At 45.7% G+C, this 23496-nt stretch overlaps 1 protein-coding gene across 1 annotated transcript in view; it reads left to right on the top strand.

Annotated features, from left to right (window-relative positions):
* The window catches only part of IGLON5 (IgLON family member 5), a 303232-nt gene that overhangs the window by 222983 nt on the left and 56753 nt on the right, over positions 1-23496 (top strand). The window contains exon 2 of the mRNA XM_075278106.1: positions 5957-6035. Within this exon, the coding sequence (XP_075134207.1) occupies positions 5957-6035 (79 nt within the window). The remainder of the gene's footprint in view (positions 1-5956; positions 6036-23496) is intronic.

Genomic DNA, 23496 nt, shown 5'->3' with positions numbered 1-23496 from the left:
CCATCCGCCCGCACCGCCATGCTACACTGCATCCCGCTGTACTCTAAACACCCACCGCCTTTGTTACAGGTTCACAATGAATTGTCTGCGCCCTGATATATTGAATATTCAGGATGGCGGCTCCAGGAGAATTACACTAATTATATCCTGTCATTGGATTCTCATAAAGCATGTCTGAGGGTGCGGGGACTGTGCAAGAGACCTCCGGGACCGAGACTACAGGGGTAGGACAGAGGGTCTGAGACAAAAGAGAGGGGGGAGAGAGACTGGAGTATGAAGTGAAGAGAGACTGGTAGTGGAGAGAGACAGACACTGGTGGAGGAGAAAGAGACAGAGACTGGTACAGGAGAGAGACAGACACTGGTGGAGGAGAAAGAGACAGAGACTGGTGGAGGGGAAAGAGACAGAGACTGGTGGAGGGGAAAGAGACAGAGACTGGTGGAGGGGAAAGAGACAGAGACTGGTGGAGGGGAAAGAGACAGAGACTGGCGGAGGGGAAAGAGACAGAGACTGGTACAGGAGAGAGACAGACACTGGTGGAGGAGAAAGAGACAGAGACTGGTGGAGGGGAAAGAGACAGAGACTGGCGGAGGGGAAAGAGACAGAGACTGGTACAGGAGAGAGACGGACACTGGTGGAGGAGAAAGAGACAGAGACTGGTACAGGAGAGAGACAGATGCTGGGCGAGGGGAAAGAGACAGACACTGGTGGAGGGGAAAGAGACAGAGACTGGTGGAGGAGAAAGAGACAGACTGGTACAGGAGAGAGACAGACGATGGGCGAGGAGAAAGAGACAGACACTGGTGGAGGGGAAAGAGACAGAGACTGGTACAGGAGAGAGACAGACACTGGGCAAGGGGAAAGAGACAGAGACTAGTGGAGGGGAAAGAGACAGAGACTGGCGGAGGGGAAAGACAGACACTGGTGGAGGAGAAAGAGACAGAGACTGGTGGAGGGGAAAGAGACAGAGACTGGTGGAGGGGAAAGAGACAGAGACTGGCGGAGGGGAAAGAGACAGAGACTGGCGGAGGGGAAAGAGACAGAGACTGGTACAGGAGAGAGACAGACACTGGTGGAGGAGAAAGAGACAGAGACTGGTGGAGGGGAAAGAGACAGAGACTGGCGGAGGGGAAAGAGACAGAGACTGGTACAGGAGAGAGACGGACACTGGTGGAGGAGAAAGAGACAGAGACTGGTACAGGAGAGAGACAGATGCTGGGCGAGGGGAAAGAGACAGACACTGGTGGAGGGGAAAGAGACAGAGACTGGTGGAGGAGAAAGAGACAGACTGGTACAGGAGAGAGACAGACGATGGGCGAGGAGAAAGAGACAGACACTGGTGGAGGGGAAAGAGACAGAGACTGGTACAGGAGAGAGACAGACACTGGGCAAGGGGAAAGAGACAGAGACTAGTGGAGGGGAAAGAGACAGAGACTGGTACAGGAGAGAGACAGACACTGGTGGAGGAGAAAGAGACTGGTACAGGAGAGAGACAGACACTGGTGGAGGGGAAAGAGACAGAGACTGGTGGAGGGGAAAGAGATAGAGACTGGTACAGGAGAGAGACAGACATCAGTAGAGGACAAAGAGAGACAAATTGGTAGAGAAGAAAGACAGACACTGATGGAGGAGAAAGAGACAGAGACTGGTAGAGGAGAGAGACAGACTGGTAAAGGAGAGACACAGACATTGGTGGAGGAGAAATAGACAGAGACAGAGACTGGTACAGGAGTGTGACAGACATTTGTGTAGGAGAAAGAAACAGAGACTGGTGGAAGAGAAAGAGAGACACAGAGACTGGTAGAGGAGAGAGACAGATTGGTGGAGGAGAAAGACAGACTGGTAGAACAGAGAGAGAAAGAAACTGGTGGAGGAGAGAAGCAGAGACTCTGGAGGCGAGAGACACAAAGATAGAGACTGGTACAGAACAGAGAGACTGGTACAGGACAGAGAGAGACAGTGACAGAGACTGGTACAGGAGAGACTACAGTATTAAGGAGACAGGTGGAAAAAGACAGGTACAGCAGAGAGATACAATAAAGAGAGAGAATAATGCAGTAGAGATAGAGACTGGTACATGAGAGAGAATGAGAGACAGATGAGTATAGTAGAGAGAGAGAGCGACTGGTGCAGTCAAATTAGACTGGTATGGGAGAGGATTGGAACAGTTGAGAGACATACAGAGAAGAAAGAGACTGGTACAAGAGAGATAGAAACTTGTTGAGGGCAGCAAGAGACTGACACAGTGGAGAGAGGCTAAGGCAGTGTATGGAGAGAATGACTGAGGATAGAGAGAGACTGACACAATAGAGAGAGACTGACACAATAGAGAGAGACTGTCACAGTGGAGTGTTTATTGTAGGATGGCCAGTGACACTTTGCCTACAAGTAATACTGTAGATAGCTGTCACATATGATAAGTCATGAGACTATGTATCTACCATGTATACGGAGCGGATGTCACACGCTGATAGTCCGGCACATGTTCCTGCCTAGTGATGTCACCCGTCCCCCTGTTCCTGGCTGATGATGTCACCCGTCCCCCTGTTCCTGGCTGATGATGTCACCCGTCCCCCCTGCTCCTGGCTGATGATGTCACCCGTCCCCCTGCTCCTGTTCCTGGCTGATGATGTCACCCGTCCCCCTGCTCCTGGCTGATGATGTCACCAGTCCCCCTGTTCCTGGTTGATGATGTCACCAGTCCCCCTGTTCCTGGTTGATGATGTCACCCGCCCCCCTGATCCTGCTCCTGGTTGATGATGTCACCCGCCCCCCTGATCCTGCTCCTGGTTGATGATGTCACCCGTCCCCCTGTTCCTGGTTGATGATGTCACCCGTCCCCCTGCTCCTGGCTGATGATGTCACCCGCCCCCCTGATCCTGGTTGATGTTGTCACCCGTCCCCCTGCTCCTGGCTGATGATGTCACCCGCCCCCCTGATCCTGCTCCTGGTTGATGATGTCACCCGTCCCCCTGTTCCTGGTTGATGATGTCACCCGTCCCCCTGCTCCTGGCTGATGATGTCACCCGTCCCCCTGTTCCTGGTTGATGATGTCACCCGTCCCCCTGCTCCTGGCTGATGATGTCACCCGTCCCCCTGCTCCTGGCTGATGATGTCACCAGTCCCCCTGCTCCTGGCTGATGATGTCACCCGCCCCCCTGATCCTGCTCCTGGTTGATGATGTCACCCGTTCCCCTGCTCCTGGTTGATGATGTCATCCGTCCCCCTGCTTCTGGCTGATGATGTCACCCGTCCCCCTGCTCCTGGGTGATGATGTCACCCGTCCCCCCGCTCCTGAGCTCTAGTTCTAGAGGTTTCCATCATGTTGCTGTGTTTTCCATCTCTATCCTGGCAGATCTAATGCTTCGGCCCCGGCCCGCCATCCATACCATGAGGGATGGAGTCATTTGCAGGACATTTATCAGGCCATATCTGCGCCTCCCCCCGGCTCTGGCACCGGGGCTCTGTGTGAGAATACATCATGGGGCCGCTCATAAACAACAACGCTTAATACAAGGAAAAATCTTTTCTTCACTTCGGTTTGGGAGCGGAGTATTTATTACCAGCAGTGGCGGTACAATGGTACTTACCTCAGACACAGAGGGAAATATCGGCACATTAACAGGGGCGGATGTATGGTTATATATAAGGAAGCTGTATCTGCTCCTGGGAAAGCTGAGTGACAGCCGGTATAATTGGCTAGCTATTATTGTATTCATCATAAAATATATTGTTTATTCCAATCACATCCAGAGCAGCATTCACATGGATCTATATGGTGGTATTATGTGGGCTGTATATGGCAGTATCATCATGGCACTATATGGTAGTATTATGTGGGCTGTATATGGCTGTATTATCATGACACTATATAGTGGTATTATGTGGGCTGTATATGGCTGTATCATCATGACACTATATAGTGGTATTATGTGGGCTGTATATGGCAGTATCATCATGGCACTATATGGTGGTATTATGTGGGCTGTATATGGCAGTATTATGGCACTATATGGTGGTATTATATGGGCTGTATATGGCAGTATTATCATGGCACTATATGGTGGTATTATGTGGGCTGTATATGGCTGTATTATCATGACACTATATAGTGGTATTATGTGGGCTGTATATGGCAGTATCATCATGACACTATATAGTGGTATTATGTGGGCTGTATATGGCTGTATCATCATGGCACTATATGGTGGTATTATGTGGGCTGTATATGGCAGTATTATCATGACACTATATAGTGGTATTATGTGGGCTGTATATGGCAGTATCATCATGACACTATATAGTGGTATTATGTGGGCTGTATATGGCTGTATCATCATGGCACTATATGGTGGTATTATATGGGCTGTATATGGCAGTATTATGGCACTATATGGTGGTATTATATGGGCTGTATATGGCAGTATTATCATGGCACTATATGGTGGTATTATGTGGGCTGTATATGGCAGTATTATCATGGCACTATATGGTAGTATTATGTGGGCTGTATATGACAGTATTATCATGGCACTATATGGTGGTATTATGTGGGCTGTATATGGCAGTATTATCATGGCACTATATGGTGGTATTATATGTGCTGTATATGGCAGTATTATCATGGCACTATATGGTGGTATTATATGTGCTGTATATGGCAGTATCATCATGGCACTATATGGTGGTATTATGTGGGCTGTATATGGCAGTATCATCATGGCACTATATGGTGGTATTATGTGGGCTGTATATGGCAGTATCATCATGGCACTATATGGTGGTATTATATGGGCTGTATATGGCAGTATTATCATGGCACTCTATGGTGGTATTATATGGGCTGTATATGGCAGTATTATCATGGCACTATATGGTGGTATTATGTGGGCTGTATATGGCAGTATTATCATGGCACTCTATGGTGGTATTATGTGAGCTGTATATGGCAGTATCATCATGGCACTATATGGTGGTATTATGTGGGCTGTATATGGCAGTATCATGGCACTATATGGTGGTATTATGTGGGCTCTATATGGTAAAATTATTTTGGCAGTATATGGTGGTATCATGCAGTCTGTATCTGGCAGTAATATCATGGATCTATATGGTGGTATTATGTGGGCTGTATATGGCAGTATTATGGCACTATATGTTGGTATTGCGGACTGTATATGGCAGCATTGTTTTGGTGCCATATGGTGGTATTTAGTGAGATGAATGTCAGACTACTCTTTTATTAAACGGAATGTGGTCTTAGTTAATATTGATTAATATGCTGCGCCCTGGCATGTTGTATATCACTATATGGTGCAAACGCTGATCCTGCAGGAGGGGTACGTGTGAGATCCTATATCCTGCAGAATTACGAATACAGCTCTGGATGTGTCTCCAATGTAATAGGGAATGCCATATCAAGACAAATAACACAAAACATCTGCTGACTTTGAGATGTGAGTTCTATATACATTGTATATGTGTCATTAAAGGGATTGTCCAGGGTTGAAAAAATGTGGCTCCTTTCTTTCCAAGACATCGTCTACAGGCTGTGTCTGGTATTACAGCAGTACTTAGATCTATGGAGCTGAGCTGCAGTACCACTCACAGCCTCTAGACAGGTGTGGCGCTGTTTTTCTAACCCTATACTCTATTATATATATTATATTCTGCTGTCTACTATGAATGTCATGATTGCTATGCAGTGTATTAATAATCTCTCTCTCTCTCTTTTTTTTCCCCTGTGCCCCCATCTCCCCTCCCCATCACCCGGCTCACCCCTGGCACTCCTTCCCTCCTGTCCTGTTTTATCTGCCGCTCCATGCACATCTCATTCCCTGTTCATTTCCTCCTCTCCGCTATCTGTCTCTCCTCTGTACACCTGGCCTCCGGCTCTGCGCCCCCTCCCCACCCCGCTCCTCATCTCTCCTTTGCCGTCTTATCTTCCCTTGCCTAGTTCTCCTGGTTGAATGCTCGGAGTTTGTCCCTCCAGATGGTAATTACACCGCCTGTCAAGGGGATAACGTCACTCTCAGGTGAGTGCGACACCTTCCCCGCTACTGTCACTGCCCCGAGGAGATATCTCCATCGCCGGCTCCTTAATGTGCCTGACACTTCCTAACAGGGATGTTATAATTATTGCAGCTCCTCGCCCTGGAAGACGTCAGTAAGGAGCTGCTTGTGGTTGTCAGTCTGCTACCGTCTGACAACCATCGGGCCAAAAATATTCCTGTGGTTGTCGGTCAAGTTTTTGAAAAATTGTTTGGCTACAGTCAAGGACAGAGGTGTAATATAAAGGTCCTGGTGGGCTCCAATGCAAAATCTATACCAGGGCCCCTGTGCCATATAAATTACAATAGGCACAGGGGTATAATAGGTGGAGGCCCAGGAGAGGTGAGTACACATAATAAACACTGATACTTACCTTGCCTCTCTTCTGACTGAATCCTCTTCCGGCCCCCGGGGCAAAGTATCATGATGTCACCGTGCACCATGTGATCACTGAGCCCCAATCATTGACCCTGGGATATATGATGTCAGCCAGGGGCTGGAAGAGGCTGAAAGAGTGAGGATGCCAAGGAGAGGTGAGTATAACAGTCTGTTATGTATACTCACTTCCCCCGGGCCTCAGATTATTATACCATGGGGACTGCAGAGACCCAAAAATATCTCATAATAATGGCACTTCAGGTTTGTGCTAAACTAATTCAGCCTGAAAAGAAACAAAGGGCCAGACCTCACAAATATTGCTCACCCCTATGCTAACCAAGCACCCTTCACAACAAGCTGACTCTGCATCATTCTGCGTGATCATAGAGAGAACCTTGCAGCCATAGAGATATACAGCCATACAGATATACAGCCATACAGATATACAGTCATACAGAAACACTGCCATACAGATATACAGCCATACAGATATACAGCCATACAGATATACAGTCATACAGAAACACTGCCATACAGATATACAGCCATACAACCAAACAGATATACAGTCATACAGATATACAGCCATACAGATATACAGCCATACAACCAAACAGATATACAGCCATACAGATATACAGCCATACAGATATACAGCCATACAGATATACAACCATAAAGATATACATTCATACAGCCATACAGATATACAGTCATACAGATATACAGTCATACAGATACACTGCCATACAGATATACAACCATACAGATATACAGCCATACAGATATACAGCCATACAGATATACAGTCATACAGATATACATTCATACAGCCATACAGATATACAGTCATACAGATTTACAGTCATACAGATATACAGCCATACAGATATACAGCCATACAGATATACAGCCATACAGATATACAGCCATACAGATATACAACCATAAAGATATACATTCATACAGCCATACAGATATACAGTCATACAGATATACAGTCATACAGATACACTGCCATACAGATATACAACCATACAGATATACAGCCATATAGATATACAGCCATACAGATATACAGTCATACAGATACACTGCCATACAGATATACAGCCATACAGATATACAACCATAAAGATATACATTCATACAGCCATACAGATATACAGCCATACAGATATACAGTCATACAGATACACTGCCATACAGATATACAACCATACAGATATACAGCCATACAGATATACAGCCATACAGATATACAGTCATACAGATATACATTCATACAGATATACAGATTTACAGTCATACAGATATACAGCCATACAGATATACAACCATACAGATATACATTCATACAACCATACAGATATACAGTCATACAGCTATACAGCCATACAGATATACAACCATACAAATATACAGCCATACAACCATACAGATATACAGACATACAGATATACAGCCATACAGATATACAGCCAAACAGATATACAGTCATACAGATATACAACCATACAGATATACAGTTATACAGATACACTATCATACAGATATACAGTCATACAGATACACTATCATACAGATATACAGCCATACAGATATACAGTCACACAGATATATAACCATACAGATATACAGTCATACAGATACACTATCATACAGATATACAGTTATACAGATATACAGTCATACAGATATATAATCATACAGATATACAGTCATACAGATACACTATCATACAGATATACAGTCATACAGATATACAGTCACACAGATATATAACCATACAGATATACAGTCATACAGATACACTATCATACAGATATACAGTCATACAGATACACTATCATACAGATATACAGTCATACAGATATACAGTCACACAGATATATAACCATACAGATATACAGTCATACAGATACACTATCATACAGATATACAGTCATACAGATACACTATCATACAGATATACAGTCATACAGATATACAGTCACACAGATATATAACCATACAGATATACAGTCATACAGATACACTATCATACAGATATACAGTCATACAGATACACTATCATACAGATATACAGCCATACAGATATACAGTCACACAGATATATAACCATACAGATATACAGTCATACAGATACACTATCATACAGATATACAGCCATACAGATATACAGTCACACAGATATATAACCATACAGATATACAGTCATACAGATACACTATCATACAGATATACAGCCATACAGATATACAGTCATACAGATATACAGTCATACAGATATATAATCATACAGATATACAGTCATACAGATACACTATCATACAGATATACAGTCACACCATCACAGCTCTACACTCCCCTCTATCTGTTCTCTGTATTTATTCATATGATCACTGCAGGGAGGGAACAAGAAGTTACAGGACAACACTGCATGCCTATACGCCATATGCCCTGCACAAATATACACTACAAATATATACTGTCATCAATCCAGTCACTGACTAAGACCTTCATTAATCCCTTCACTGCCCCAGACCACCAGGTATACTGACATTAACCTCTTCACTGCCCTAGACCACCACCATGTAGCACTGTTTCCCTGGAGTCCTAGGTTTGAACCTATCTAAGGGCAATATCTGCAATGAATCTGTTGGTTCTCCCCATGTTGGTGTGGATTTCCTCCAGTCTCTTTCCACCTTCCAAAGACATAAAATACCTAGTGATAGTGAATGCAGATTGTATATATGGGTATAGATATTATATAGTATATAGCTGTATATAGTAATATAGCTATTATTAGGGCACTGTATAACATACCTAGTGATAGTGAATGCAGATTGTGAGCCTGCAATGGGACAGCGAGTGACAATATCTGTACAATGCTGCAGAATATGTTGGTGCTATAGATTAGATTGCCAGAGATACTGACACAAGCTCCCTCACTACCACAGACATGTATGCCACAATTAACCCTTTCAGTATCAATAACCTTCACTGTACCAACCCTGAATGTTGTTTATCCCTATTTGTCTATATGATATGTGGTGCTGTATATCTGTATAGTATATAGGTATGAGGGTGTTGTATATCTGTATGGTATATAGGTATTATTAGGGTGCTGTATATCTGGATGGTATATAGCTATTATTAGGGTGCTGTATATCTGAATGGTATATAGATATGAGGGTGCTGTATGTCTGGATGGTATATCGGTATTATCAGGGTGTTGTATATCTGGATGGTATATAGATATGAGGGTGCTGTATATCTGGATGGTATATCGGTATTATCAGGGTGTTGTATATCTCGATGGTATATAGGTATGAAGGTGTTGTATGTCACTGTGGTATTTGCAGTGTTGCTCGGTTTACAGGACACAATGCCCAGATCCTACACTGCTGCCCCCTATAGGCTTAGACAAGGCATAGCCAGTGATGAAGCCGGGGCCACATACAGTACATGCCGTACATACAGACCGCTGCTGGCTTAAAGGGACGTTGAAGGAGGGGGGGGGGGGGGCGGCATACCGCTGAACTTTTGCACTAGGACCTTGCCAAGATTTTTTGGCTGCCAGAGTTATTTTAGATTCTTGGCACTAGTGTAAGACGCACGACCTCTGCTCCTTGTGTGCTTGGGTTATATTGTGGTGCTTCCCCAGCGTCTTAGTCATCTGGGGTATTTCCAAAGCAGCTGTATCTCATCCGTATCTCATCTGTATCTCAGCAGCGATAATATTTCTTAACCATTCACAACCTTTCGACTACATAAGGGTCTGTTTAGCGCCACCTAGTGGTTTAAGAAGGGCAAGATAGATTGGATTTGGCCAAAGTTAGGCGCATTTACAGGCCACACCCATCCCTCATGAAATTTGGGCTCGGAATCAACAAAAAGTTGAGTCGGAAACAAAATGTTCACTTTTCCTGTCTCTCATCTACTGATCTGCCCTTGTGTCGGTAGCCACTGAATTCCTAGCATTCTATTCATTGAATTCTTCAGTCTGATGTGCTTTCTCAGCACCTCCAGTCACACGATAGGAGTCGATATGTTTTGTGTATCAGCACTTTTTAGCTTACGGTCCATCATTGTGCAGTTTTTCGCTTTTCACATTGTCCTTGGCGCAGAAGAATATTTTGATTTTCTTTTGTATCGGACAACAATACGTCAGTAATGCCCACCCATGGGAACAGCTGCGGGGTCGCCCTCCTCCTGTCTCCCATACAAGCACAAAGGACGCTGGCTTTTTGTTTTTATTTGTTTCCGGATTGTGGTGGCCCGTAGGCGCTGGCAGCTGCAGCCGTGACACCATCGGGTTTATTTGTTTGGCTACAAACGGAACTTCGATTCTTCTTATTGACCCGAAATTGTGATGAATGCCGGAGAAATGGCGTAAGACGGATTGTTTCCTCAATAACGCTTATGCTGTAGTCACAGCTAAAGCTGCATTCAAAATTCTGCTGCTTTCTTGTTACCTGCAAGGCTGCAGAACATCGCAGCTGCCCCCTGCTGGATCAGTCCATAAAGTGCTTACACATGTCTCACAATTACACCGCAAGCCCGTCTGCAGGCTAGAGATATAAGTCCTAGTGATCTGGTATCTGCTTTGGGTGTGAATGGAGTAAAATTCACATTGTACCTATACCTATATATGTCCCAATAACTTCACATGCAGGCGACACTGTCATGACACTGGTCGTTACACAATATAACAAAGTATATTTCTCGTCACACAACTTTCCCACGAACAGATTCAACTAGGAATCCCTTTATGGAATCTATAACTAAAACTGACAAAAAAATCCCCCATTAGGTAATTCCTGAGCCCCCTATTAGGACCCTCATTACACAGACAAGTCATGTGATCTCATCTGTGCAGGTTCTTCTGTAGTATGGTCATGTGATCTTATCCGTGCAGGTCCTTCTATAATATGGTCATGTGATCTTATCGGTGCAGGTCCTTCTGTAGTATGGTCATGTGATCTCATCTGTGCAGGTCCTTCTGTAGTATGGTCATGTGATCTCATCTGTGCAGGTCCTTCTGTAGTATGGTCATGTGATCTCATCTGTGCAGGTCCTTCTGTAGTATGGTCATGTGATCTCATCTGTGCAGGTCCTTCTGTAGTATGGTCATGTGATCTCATCTGTGCAGGTCCTTCTGTAGTATGGTCATGTGATCTCATCTGTGCAGGTCCTTCTGTAATATGGTCATGTGAGCTCATCTGTGCAGGACCTTCTGTAGTATGGTCATGTGATCTTATCTGTGCAGGTCCTTCTGTAGTATGGTCATGTGATCTTTTCTGTGCAGGTCCTTCTGTAGTATGGTCATGTGAGCTCATCTGTGCAGGACCTTCTGTAGTATGGTCATGTGATCTTATCTGTGCAGGTCCTTCTGTAGTATGGTCATGTGATCTTATCTGTGCAGGACCTTCTGTAGTATGGTCATGTGATCTTATCTGTGCAGGTCCTTCTGTAGTATGGTCATGTGATCTCATCTGTGCAGGTCCTTCTGTAGTATGGTCATGTGATCTCATCTGTGCAGGTCCTTCTGTAATATGGTCATGTGAGCTCATCTGTGCAGGACCTTCTGTAGTATGGTCATGTGATCTTATCTGTGCAGGTCCTTCTATAGTACGGTCATGTGATGTCATCTGTGCAGGTCCTTCTGTAGTATGGTCATGTGATCTTATCTGTGCAGGACCTTCTGTAGTATGGTCATGTGATCTTATCTGTGCAGGTCCTTCTGTAGTATGGTCATGTGATCTTATCTGTGCAGGTCCTTCTGTAGTATGGTCATGTGATCTTATCTGTGCAGGTCCTGCTGTAGTATGGTCATGTGATCTCATCTGTGCAGGTCCTGCTGTAGTATGGTCATGTGATTTTGTCTGTGCAGGTTCTGCTGTAGTATGGTCATGTGATCTCATCTGTGCAGGTCCTTCTGTAGTATGGTCATGTGATCTTATCTGTGCAGGTCCTTCTGTAGTATGGTCATGTGATTTTGTCTGTGCAGGTTCTTCTGTAGTATGGTCATGTGATCTTATCTGTGCAGGTCCTTCTGTAGTATGGTCATGTGATCTCATCTGTGCAGGTCCTTCTGTAGTATGGTCATGTGATCTTATCTGTGCAGGTCCTGCTGTAGTATAGTCATGTGATCGTGTCTGTTCAGGTCCTTCTGTAGTATGGTCATGTGATTTTGTCTGTGCAGGTTCTGCACACGTGTGTATCTTCAGGCTCGCTGCATGTTGCAGTTCATGTTTTTTGCCTCCAGTCCTGTATATAACAGATACAACTTTGAGCTGTTATATATTATTGTCCATATAGTTCCACACCAGCCACAGGTTGTGGCTTCTTTGTAGGTCATTGATGTCCTCACTGATGACAGTTAATCCGTTTTCGGTACGCAGCGACCCTGCGCTCTCATTTCTGAGCTTCACTGCCCATCCCCCCTGACGCAGACATCCATCCATCGACATCGATGTTTGGAATCAATTCCGTGTCATCGTTTCCTTCACACTTAATTCTAATTAATTGGATTCATCTTTTCTGGGTTTTCGGGGGGAGGCGATAACCAACACGTGACTCTCATTAGCCACATAGGCTTCCATTAATAGCTCATTTACGAGCGCGCGCTGTTTATTAGTGTCATGTACCTGCCATGGGGGAGCGAAGGAGTCAAATCTGAACCAACACGTAGCCAATACAGATGTAGTAGGGCTGAGTTTGTCATTCGTAGTCACATTAGCAAGACTACTGCATATTAGTGAATCATCACATGGCATTTGTAGTGCACAGCCGCAGGATCTGACATGATGTAGCAGAGCTGAGTTTGTAATATTATCAGTAAACCTACTGCATATTGGTGAAAAGTAATACAGTACGGTACGGTAGTACAGTGTTGCATTAAGCTGACAGATGTAGCAGAGCTGTGTTTGTCATTCATGATAATATGCAAACCTTTGCCTATTAGTACATCAGATCGATCTGCAATACCTGACACAACCTGCTGACTGGTGTGGCGCTATTTCTGGTAGCATGACCTAAAATACTAATGTGTTATACTCTAGTCACCTCCAAAGCTACAAATCCCTGTGATTCCCTAGGACTAGTACATGGGTATGCCATCCGATAGTCCGCTAGGTGCAGCAGTCTTCTGGATTATCCGTGCCTTGCCGTATTTCACTCTCTGATGGGCTCGGCCTTGAGAAATAATGGTTTATGACTTTAAATGGGGCCTCGTGAAACGGAGCAAAACTGTAACAAATTGCTGCTATTATTTCTTTCCGTCATCTAATATCGCAAATGAAAAATTATCCATAAATCAGCGCCAAGCCGAGGGTAGAGGAACATCGCAAAATGTGTCTAGAATCCTTCATAGCGGGGCTGTGGTCGCCGACTGTAAGCTAATATTTAGTAATGGTGCCCCCCACCCAGAACAATACAGTTGTAGGAATTCTACTAAGATACAATCAAGTTCTAAAGAATTAAAGGAGATTCTAATTGGTGTCAGTCTTCACTACAGTTCTGGTATTATATTCCTATAATAGATAGAGCAGTATGAACAGTGCTGTAGAGGTGTAATCTGTTCTGGAGTATAGGGAAACTCAATTCTGTTTTATCTGTGACGTGTTACATACAATGGGATTATAATACATATATATATATATATATATATATATATATATATATATATATATACATATTGGATGCAGCAGGTTTTCAGGTGACAATGGTTTCACCAGGACAGAATAGGATAGTTATAAGACGCCCTAGATCTGGTTTTTGGTTCATGAATAGAATGCTAATAGCACAGTGAAGACTGACAGTAAAAAGGTGCAATGATATCCAGGGCTCATAGAGAATATAAGGCTCGGACCAGGGTTCAGTGCACTGGACACGGAGCCCGGACACGTTGGCCGCCGTCTATATCCAGGACATAAAACCTGCAGATATTTAGTGCTGATATACTGTGTATATATATTTCTATTTACTACTTTAAGTAGCTTCTCTTTAATTAACTCACATTTATTATCTGCTCTTTGCTGTTAATGAAAAACATAATTGGCAACATTTTAGCAGTTTCCAGGGACAGTTTGCTGCCGATTTGGTGCATCGAAGCAAGTCACATACCGCCTCGTGGCCCCGGGGGCGCCGCAGACTCCGTCAAGCCAAGTGTGGCGAATCTGATTATAAGATATATCGCAAATGGAAAATAGTAATTCATAAGACATCAGAACAAACAGGGATGACAAGATGGCGACCAGGACCGGGCCAAGAGCGGGAAATACATCACGAGCCGTCCTTGTGTCGCTATAGAGGTTCCAAATAATAGCGCCATATAGTGACCAAATAATCCCATATACTATAGATCCTAAATAGAACTAAAAAGCAATGCCGAAAGAAGTGGTTGACTAAATAGCAGCGCCATACAGTGCTCAAGTAATACCGCCAATTGGGAACACAATGTTCACATATCAGTGCCAAAGTAACTCAGTAATAATAATACACACAAACTGTGACAGTGTAATACCACGATAGACTTTCTAAATAAAGCCACAAAGAATCAGTGCCATCTAGTAACCGAATAATACCGTCCTATAGTGCACATCTAATACCACAATATAGTACCCACATAACAGAGCCATACAGTTACGTTATATAGTGCTCATATCTGAAGATAAAATACTATTTCCATATGTTTCCTTGTCATACAGTGTCCACATAATAGATAATACATCCATATAGTGTTCAAGGAAACTACTGGCTCAAACATATACAGTATGTATCCTTTCCTACAAAGAGAAATGCTGCTATATTACTGCTGAAATAGTAGGGCTACCTTACCAAATACCACCATACCAAGCCTGAATAATACCCCCATAGGGTGCAAAGTAGCAGTATTATACATTGTCAAAATAATACCGCCATAGAGTGTATAGTAACAGAACCACACAGTGTTTAAGTAATACTGCCATAGAGAGCAAAAAAGAAAAGCAGTGCCATACTCTGGTGAAATAATACCGCCATTGTAAGCAAAACAACAGTACTGCACAGTGTCTAAGTAATACTGCCATAGTGTGCAAAGTAACAGTACTGTACAGTGTCTGAATAACACCGTGCAGTACGAGGAGATCTTTGAGATATTCTGCCAGATGGGAAGTTTAGAGCAGACAGGTCTCTGCGGAAATTGGGGGATAACCCCTTGGCTTATACCGGTTTGTAAATAATACCGCAGTTACCCAAATAGACCCGTGCCAGTAGTGACCTGGGGTGGATTACAACTCCTTTCTATGCCAAATCCGAAATCCTCTTTGCACCCCTAAACTAGACATGGTGGAGGCGACAGTCAGCAGGTGGGGTGTGACGGTCTCATCGCAATCTGGGACAATGACCCCATTTGCCCCTCACCATAATAAAGCCTCAATTACCTCAATTCCCTTCATTGCCACTATATTGGGTAAACCTCTGCTCCCCGATTCAGCTTTGACCAGGCACCGAGATGTTACATATAGGGCGGTATAACTCACAACCCTCTGGCTCAGGACGGGCGGTGATGGATCATTTATAGGATATAGGGCCACTCTATGTCGCCCGGCCCCATTCAACAGACTCACGTTCTGTAAAGTAACAAAGTAACAAGTAAAGTAACAAGTAAGTGCCCCCTCCGGCCCGGCCCGAAGTCTACGAAGTGGATGGAGAATAATGTGCGGGTCCTTTCAGTGCCAGGAATTAGCCGGTGGTCAATTCAGCCGCGCTCCTTTATCCATCATAGAAATAGCCCAGGTGGCTAAAAATAGCCCTGGCGGACCAGGCAGGACGGGCACAAAGAGGCAGGACGGGCACAAAGCGGCAGGCCACAGGGAGCGCGGCTCAGCGCAGAGGCGCAGAGAATAGGAGCTGGCGGCTGGCGGAGGAGGCTCGCGGCTCCATTGTGATGCGGCAGAACTGCTTAGCAGATTGGAAAGCAGCAGAAACAAGGGAATTAAAGGCTGAACGCAGGCGGCTGAAAATCTACCGCGAGGCGGAGGATTAACCTTTCAGCGCTAGATGGGCTTCAATCTCTTATTATATGCACTGATGTAGCAGAGCCGAATGCGAGAGCTTTCATGTTGGGAGGCGGAACAGTGATAAAAATGTGTGTGTCGTGTGACAGACTTGGCTCTGCTGTACTGTGTGACCAGCTCAGCTCTGCTAGCTCTCTAGGTGCTCGCCGTAATGAGCGATAACGTGTTTGCTGTGGTTTGATGCCAGTTTAACTATCGGTTTATTATAATCTAATGTTTATCTCAGGATATTCAGAGTCTGCCCCCTGCTGGACAGAGGTGGGAAAGCGATCACATCCATGGCAGAGCCGAAACTTCTGACAACTGAAGGATTGTTACACTTGCGCTGAGATTGATACATTTTACCTGCACTGATACATTGTAACAAGGAGAGGAATGCTGATGTTGGTTTATTGATTGAGCCTTTCTGTCTGTAGCATGCCAGATTAACGGGGATTACGGACAATGGCGCGCCGGATTAGTGGAAGTCTCTGAATTTAAAGGGATCGTCCACATTGGGCGATATCCTGTATGTACAGCGTCCTTCTGATAGGACCAGGTGAAAATCGTAATAGAACCTGGCACCAAGTTCATTGCAGCCAGCAGCGCCTCCACTGGAGAAATCCAACGCCAATCTTAATTCATTCCCCGACAGGCACAAGATGCGCCAGAATAAGAATCTTCATTCTCTTAAAAACTCTTGCGCATGTAGGTGTGACTGATGGAATATGTACGCCAGTCAGGAACCAGGAGTGATTTATAGTACATGTGGTGGAGCGGGACATCCCTATACCGCCTACATTCCCCATCGCTCTGTCCACTGTCTAAGAAGGTGGTGAGCAGGGCGCGGGGGCTGAGAGGTGCCCCTCAGGGCGCCAACAATGCACCAAGTCGAGTTTTCACCACTTTGGATACACAACAGCCTTAATAAATCTGGATCGATAAGAATAAGATGATGTGAAAAATACAGAAACAATGTGAAGGAGAAGGAGAATCCAAAGTGAGGATGATGATGGTGATGATGTGTCACTGACCAGTCTAGGATCACACTTCTGTTATGAGATTGACCTCTCTTACACACCGTCTCACACCCCCCAGTGGTCCTCCACCCTCCTCCACCCTCCTCCTCCTCCTTCTTCAGTATCTCAGCTTCTTAGCCTGCTGTAAAAGACACAAATACAATTATTCCTCCTCCGCTGTTTGCTCGACAGATGTCAGACTAGAGAGTAATGCCAGCGAATGTACCCACAGGACAGCAGATGAACCAGATCACGACGACAGCTCAGCTGCACGAGGGGATGACATGGTATACATTGTATTGCAGGGTTCCTGCCCGCATCCTCCATCATCCTTACTGGAGCAGGTTCTAATTTAATAGTGGGGCTATTATCGGGTCCCTGCCCGCATCCTCCATCATCCTCGCCGGGGCACGTTCTAACCTTATAGCGGGGCTAGTATAGGATTCCTGCCCGCATCCTCCACCATCCTCACCGGGCAGGTTCTAACCTTATAGCAGGGCTAGTATAGAATTCCTGCCCGCATCCTCCACCATCCTCACAGAGGCATGTTCTAACCTCATAATGGGGCTATGTCATTGTGGGGCTATTATAGGATTCCTGCCTCATCCTCCACCTTCCTCACCAGGGCAGGTTCTAACCTTATAGTGGGGCTAATATAGGATTCCTGCCCGCATCCTACACCATCCTCACAGAGGCAGGTTTTAACCTTATAGTGTGGCTATTATAGAGTTCCCACCCGCATCCTCCACCATCCTCACAGAGGCAGGTTCTAACCTCATAATGGGGCTATGCCATTGTGGGGCTATTATAGGATTCCTGTCCGTATCCTCCACCATCCTTACCGGGTTTTGACCTTATAATGGAGCTATGCCACTGCAGAAACATTATAGGGTTTCTATCCGAATCCTTCACCATCTTCACTGAGGCAGGTTCTAGCCTTATAGCGGGGCTATTATAGAGTTCCTGTCAGCATCCTCCACCATCCTCACAGGGGTAGCTTCTAATCTTACAATGGGACTATGCCATTGTGGGACTATTATAGGATTCCTGCCCGCATCCTCCACCATCCTCATCGGGGCAGGTTCTAACCTTATAATAGAGCTATGCCTTTGCAGGACCCTGGAGGTGTAACAGAGAACAACCTCAAATATAAGCCATTCACCTTCTATTCCTCTATTTCTCTTTCTTTTGATGAGAGCCATATTGGTTGTCACCCAACTTTCCCAAGAACAAATATAAGTCAAAAACATCCAAAATACATTGTTAACAAGAGAACATCTGATAGATCTGTACAGACGAGCTGATGAGACTTGATGGAGCGATATCTGCCTCATCGCCTCGCTCATAGCGCCTCCTTTGTCAGTCGCTGGAGCAGAAACACTTGGGCAGGTGTCAAAATTGAGAAGAGAGAATCGTAAGGAAATGACGCTCCTTTGTCACAGAAATCAATGTGGCTTTCAGCAAAGGGATCGGGGAAGGATGAGCGGCGACCCCTTACCCTTGATACGTGCGGCGGCAGGGCTCATAGCGCGGAGGAAACATTGATCAGGTCTCCTTTGCGGCAAAACCGTCCTGTCAAACGACGTCTCCCCTTCCAACCGCAGAACGTATTGAAATAAATACAGACGCCTCCATATTAAGACCTTATGGCGGCAGACATTACGGCTAATAAAAGCGGCCGTAACTTTATTATTTTTATACACCGCTGGAATGGAATGGATGGCGCTTTTACAAGAGGAAAGAATTAATACCGCAACATAACAGCAGGCGATAGCTGGCGGAGAGGGGGGGAGGGGGTGACTGCTTTATGGGGCCGTGCGAAAAAACCAGCGCACATTCAGATAGAAAAACATCGGTCATTCTACGGGAAAGACAAATGATTGTTGATTGTGTGATTACACGCCGACCGTGCAGCGGCAACCTATAGAAAATCCTCCGAGGAAGAACATTTATGGCTAAAGGGCCCGAACCTCTCCTGTAACAGATTAATGTGCGGACGCCACAGCCCTGGCAACATGCTTTGTTTCTGCTTGTGATTAGATCCTCTCCTGTTTTTCATCCATGTGCGGGGGATTCGCCCGTACCGCCATTCCGTAGCGCCATTGGTTCCCGTGACATCAAAATTGATCCTTTTGCACGTAAGGTATAAAATTGGTTGTCGAAAAATTCTTCATTTCGTGGTGCCAAATGGCAACAAGGTGGATTGATTACATTGTAACAGTATATGGCGGTGCATCGTATCGGTGTGACGCCACCTGGAGGTCATACTGAGGTAGATCGTTGAACCGGACTTGTATATAATGAACTTTTGTCTGATTTGGGTGGACCAGGGTACCCCATATATCCCAAGCTATTTATGCTAGGACAGGGGGGCCCCGGCACCAGGGCCCAGATATTCCTGCATCCTCTACACCCCTATAGTTATACCCTCGGGTACAGAATTTTGACCCCCATTAAATAATAGGAAGCAAACAATAATATTCTCAAAATGCCCTATTGGAATATATCAAATGGGCATCATAAGGACATGCCCTCACTTTATGTGGGTGTGCCATAGGTTGGACCGACATGGCTCCATTAGCATGGATGGGGGCACCAATAGTCCCAGCAATGTCAGGCAGCTGTGGCTCCTGGACGTAGCCATACAGGGTACAGAGGGAGCAATCGCTACCGGAACAAGGAGCCTCAGGGAACCCAAAGGCCTTTCTACAACATAGGAAGACCCCAGTATTATAGATAGCACATGATAAGTGGGGGCCATTACATGGACTGTCTTTATCATTTGAATTCTTTCTTCTGATCCTACGACAGTGCCAAACGAACACTGCGCCTCCTCTATTGTCAGGATTAGTGGGGGTCTTGGAGAGGACCCTATAGGTCACCATGTTAAGGCTACTTCCAGCCTGGATGACCACCATTTGAATACATATGTAAAGAAGTGGTCACAGGAAGTTCTGTCGGCCATACAGTAGACTGCCTCATCACACTGCACAGCCATGTCTTAAAGAGATCCTTTCATGACCTCCAGTTCTTTTCATCCTTTAAAAGGCGCCACTCCACTGATTCTGGAGCAGTTGGAATTTTTTCTCTAGCCCTTACCATTCCCGAAAAATCAGTGCTGGTTTTTTGGGTGCCTTGGTCAGAGCAGGCAATGATTCTAAGCTCTCTGATTGGATAGTCTGAATCACGCCCCTTTTCCTACTCCCGCCTGAGACCACCCACATAACAGTATCAGGCACCAAAATTACCGGCATTGATTGTTCAGGAACGGTGGGGGATAGAGAAAAAATTCCAACTGTGTCAAAATCAGTGGAACAGATCCTAAAACAGATGCTAAGAACTGGAGTTGGTGGAGATGGTTAGGGGTCCCCTTTAAGCACCTTACACTCTGACAATGTCACAACACTGGACAAAAAATGATGACATCTCAGGAAGCCTGGAGGGTGGGAAGCAATGAAATCAATGAAAGTGGCCATGATTCCTCAGCCATGTTTCCTCAGCCTTGTTTCCTCAGCCTTGTTGGCCTCCTTAGTAATAGTTTTCCCACCATATGTCATCTCCGGACGACATTCGAAGAAGATTTCCACAATCCTCCCGGCGGTTTTGTGTGGGTTTTAATCTAGAATGTCATAAAATATGTATCGCCATCTGATGACCTCACTGGGACGTCTCTCCACACGATGGGCAGAGTCGATGTGGCAGCTTTCTCCTGTTAATTCATGTTGCTGTCAGAGGAGATCTGTTCTGGTGGGGATAAGATTCGCGGATGTGTCCTTCTTCAGCGCTGTCACCCCATATCAGATACCTTACGCATCAAAAGCGATGTTTAGAAGTTCAGGACACGATCGTCTTCCTCCCAGCTCCGGAGTAGAGCTCATACATGGAGATACAAGGGCCTATCCATATAGATTCATGTCACAGTAAAGCATGTGAATCTACAGATGTAGCAGAGCCAAGCTTGTTAGCAGGAACAAAGGTGGGCTGGCAGATATGCCAGAAGGGAGTCTGATGCAGTTATCTGATGTAGCTGGGCTGAGATGTCTAATGTAGCAAAGCTGAAATGTCTAATGTAGCAGAGCTGAGTTTGTCTGATGTAGCTGGGTTAGGACACATTGGGAAATTGTCTAACATAGCAGATGGCCAACCTTTTAGAGACCGAGTGCCCAAACTGCAACCCAAAACCTACTAATTTATCAGAACATGCCAACACGTAACAAGTACATTTACCTCGACAGTGGCCCCCACACAGTACAATCTGCTCCAGAGTGGCCCCAACACAGTATAATCTGCTCCACAGTGACCCCCACACAGTACAATCTGCTCCACAGTGGCCCACACACAGTATAATCTGCTCCACAGTGGCCCCCACACAGTACAATCTGTTCCAGAGTAGCCCCCACACAGTATAATCTGCTCCACAGTGGCCCTCACACAGTACAATCTGCTCCACAGTGGCCCCCACATAGTACAATCTGCTCCACAGTGGCCCCCACACAGTATAATCTGCTCCACAGTGGCCCCCACATAGTACAATCTGTTCCAGAGTAGCCCCCACACAGTATAATCTGCTCCACAGTGGCCCTCACACAGTACAATCTGCTCCACAGTGGCCCCCACATAGTACAATCTGCTCCACAGTGGCCCCCACACAGTACAATCTGTTCCAGAGTAGCCCCCACACAGTATAATCTGCTCCACAGTGGCCCTCACACAGTACAATCTGCTCCACAGTGGCCCCCACATAGTACAATCTGCTCCACAGTGGCCCCCACACAGTACAATCTGTTCCAGAGTAGCCCCCACACAGTATAATCTGCTCCACAGTGGCCCTCACACAGTACAATCTGCTCCACAGTGGCCCCCACATAGTACAATCTGCTCCACAGTGGCCCCCACACAGTATAATCTGCTCCACAGTGGCCCCCACACAGTATAATCTGCTCCACAGTGGCCCCCACACAGTATAATCTGCTCCACAGTGGCCCCCACATAGTACAATCTGCTCCACAGTGGCCCTCACACATTACAATTTTCTCTACAGTGGCCCCCACACAGTACAATTTGCTCTACGGTGGTCCCCACACAGTACAATCTGCTCCACAGTGACCCCCACACAGTACAATCTGCTCCACAGTTGCCCCCACACAGTAAAATCTGCTCCACAGTGGCCCTCACACAGTACATTCTGCTCCACAGTGGCCCCCACACAGTACAATCTGCTCCACAGTGGCCCCTACACAGTACAATCTGGTCCACAGTGGCCCACACACAGTACAATCTGCTCCACAGTGGTCCCCACACAGTACAATTTGCTCTACAGTGGCCCCCACATGGTATAATCTATTCTACAGATGGGTGCCCACAGAGAGGGCTCTGAGTGCCGCCTCTGGCACCCATGCCATAGGTTCGCCATCATAATATAGATGGTCTATGGGCCTATGCTTCTTAGATCGGTGTTAGGATGGTGTCCCACAGGTTTTCATTCCGGCGCACAGCGCCACCTGCGGGTCAATCCAGCTCTCACCTTCGGCGTCGGACAGTGAGGTGTGTGGAATCTAAGTCCAACGTTTGGCCTACTGAGCATGCTTGGAGTTTTTGGAGACGCTCAGAGGCTAAGTCCCATTCGGCCCATACTGAGCATGTCCGGTGAACTTATGGCCACCGCCTCTGTGGGCGGGGACTTTCCTTTATATGGTGTGAGCCGATGCCTGCTGGGTGCTCACACTTTGAATATTACTTTGAGAAAGGAGGTTAGGGCTAGGTTCCTGTGAAAGGCAGGTTGTCAGCTCAGGGGTTCTAGGTAGGATTCCTAGGTACTGCCAGTAGGGACCTGAATAGCTTGTTTGTACTGTACAGTAATATTGTAGCTCCATAGCTGTCTGTGGAGCCCTTTGTGTTGCTGACCAGGGGTGTCATTTAACCCTTGGCAACCTTTACTGCCGCCTATACTCAGGTGCGGTTCCCAGTAAGTTTACGGGTGAACAGTTGCTGCAGCCTGTTCA

The sequence above is a fragment of the Leptodactylus fuscus genome, chromosome 6, assembly GCF_031893055.1.
Source record: "Leptodactylus fuscus isolate aLepFus1 chromosome 6, aLepFus1.hap2, whole genome shotgun sequence".
NCBI classification, from domain to species: domain Eukaryota; kingdom Metazoa; phylum Chordata; class Amphibia; order Anura; family Leptodactylidae; genus Leptodactylus; species Leptodactylus fuscus.
Note: the sequence above shows the minus strand (reverse complement) of the source record. Positions and strands in the feature narration are given on the sequence as shown.